General features: G+C 37.9%; 1 protein-coding gene across 1 annotated transcript in view; it reads left to right on the plus strand.

Annotated features, from left to right (window-relative positions):
- Positions 1-2,230, plus strand: part of PATL1 (PAT1 homolog 1, processing body mRNA decay factor) — a 26,658-nt gene that overhangs the window by 12,932 nt on the left and 11,496 nt on the right. The window contains exons 10-12 of the mRNA XM_011379462.2: positions 559-739; positions 1,195-1,318; positions 1,755-1,852. Of these exons, the coding sequence (XP_011377764.1) occupies positions 559-739; positions 1,195-1,318; positions 1,755-1,852 (403 nt within the window). The remainder of the gene's footprint in view (positions 1-558; positions 740-1,194; positions 1,319-1,754; positions 1,853-2,230) is intronic.

Consider the following 2,230-nt stretch of genomic DNA (forward strand, 5'->3'; position numbering starts at 1 on the left):
TTAACTCTAATGTTACTTTTTAAAAATCCAAGGCAAATTTGGCCAAGTCAATTTTTTTTCATTATGTCTATGTGGTAGGTAAATGGATGTTTAATATATGCTGGTCTTTTCTTTACATTGAAATATTTCATGATTTTCAGCAAGTTTAAAAAAAGTATGTAGATTAGGAGTCAAATTGACCTGTGTTCAAATCTTACTCTGCCAACAGGTGTATGGCTTTGAACAAATTACTTGCTCTTTTGGCCTTGGTCTCTTGTCTTAAGTGGAGAAAACAAAACTACCTACCTCGTAGGGTTATTGTAGGACTTGTACAAAAGTCACTAGGTAAAAGTACTTAGCATATGCTAAGAAAGTCAGATCTTAGTTTTAGTTCCTTAGTTATGTATTGCATACCTCTTTTGTCTTGAATTCTGTTAAGATTCAGCTCTTTTCACTTCTCTCTTAACAAAAGCAGGGGGGAATCTTGTTTTTTCTAATTGGCCTGGTTTATTCCTATAGTGTTATAAGGCATAATTAATGTACCGCTTGGGGTGAATGTGGCGTATGTTTGTCTTTCAGTCAGCACCGGAATCTCAATGGTGCAGGAGATAGAGGAAGTCACCGGAGCAGTCATCAAGATCACCTCCGAAAGGATCCATATGCCAATCTCATGTTGCAGCGAGAAAAGGATTGGGTCTCTAAAATTCAGATGATGCAACTGCAAAGCACTGATCCCTACCTGGACGATTTTTATTACCAGGTAAACACTGTGCCAGTTTTGAGGATCAGCCATTTAGTCCCTCACTCTGTTGAAGGCAGTCATTTAAAAATTGGTAAAATTAAATATTGATAGAATTTTCTCTTGAGGTAATCTTAGAGTGGATAAGAATTGACTAAGCACATTCTGTCCTCACACTGCTCACTGTGAGGTCCTCATGGATGCTCTTTATTTTTCACACATAAAGGCTCTCAGATCAATGTTTTCATATCTCTTTAATAATCTGATTCTTTGTATTAAGAATATTAGCAGTCTGGCTTTAAATATATTTCCGTTGATGATTAGCTTTTTGAAGGCTGGGGTTTTTGATAAATTTATAGCAATCTAACAAAAATTAGAGATCAGTACGTTTATAGAGGGCAGGTTGTTATAGCCACTAGCATAATTATTTAATGAAAGAGTTGCCATATCCTATGTTTGTATTTCTTACATGGCAGAATTACTTTGAAAAACTGGAGAAACTGTCAGCTGCTGAAGAAGTGCAAGGAGATGGCCCTAAAAAGGAGCGCACCAAGCTCATTACCCCTCAGGTGGCCAGACTGGAGCACACCTATAAGCCAGGTAAGGTCCTTCTGCCCGGACCCGGAATAAGAGAAATTTGACAAGCTGCCGCTATGATAAAAATGAACAGCAAGATGGTTGGGTAGAGATGTTTGAAACTCATTTATAAGGTACCATTGTCCTTAGTAAATGCAGAGATAAGCTTTTGTTCATGGAGTAGGTGGTTTGGCAGATGGCCCCTTGAGATTCTGTAACTTTTAAAACCTGTTGTAATTTCTAGTTGTCTCTAAAATAAGGGAGAAACACCTCAGATTTTTATTTGTTATTTCACAAAAAATGGAAAAGAATAGATTTTGATGAGATTGCTTTATTAATACATGGGTTTTTTAAGGAAATTGTTAAACTGTGAGTAAAGACTAGAGAATATAAAGATCTCTGAAAGCCACCTGCCTACATTGCTAAGTTTTTATTCATTGGGAATTTTTTGTCCTTACAGTGCAGTTTGAGGGCTCTTTGGGAAAGCTTACTGTCTCTAGTGTGAATAATCCCCGGAAAATGATTGATGCTGTTGTGACATCTCGGAGTGAGGATGATGTAAGTGTCAGAAGAATTGTGCATTTAAGAACTTCTGGGTCATCACTCCTTCTTTCGGGGTCATTGTGGAATGGAATCAAGCATGATGGAGTTGTTTGTAGTCCAGCCTAACCTGGAGCTTTTGACCTTGCGATTCGTGGCATTCTGCTTATCTTCAGATGAGCTGAGGTACTAATACTTCCACCTCTAAGGCAGCCAGGCAGGACCTGGGGTGGCAGGAGCCTTTCAACTGGGTAACTGGCTGCAAATAGCATCGACTGTTTACTTCAGCAAAATTACCATTTTCTATGTGTTTTAAGATTTTTGTATGATATCTTCATCTTCTACTACATTATCTCATTGCCTTTTGCTTGTCTCTGAATTAAGTTTGATGGTTTG

The sequence above is a fragment of the Pteropus vampyrus genome, unplaced genomic scaffold, assembly GCF_000151845.1.
Source record: "Pteropus vampyrus isolate Shadow unplaced genomic scaffold, Pvam_2.0 Scaffold360, whole genome shotgun sequence".
NCBI classification, from domain to species: domain Eukaryota; kingdom Metazoa; phylum Chordata; class Mammalia; order Chiroptera; family Pteropodidae; genus Pteropus; species Pteropus vampyrus.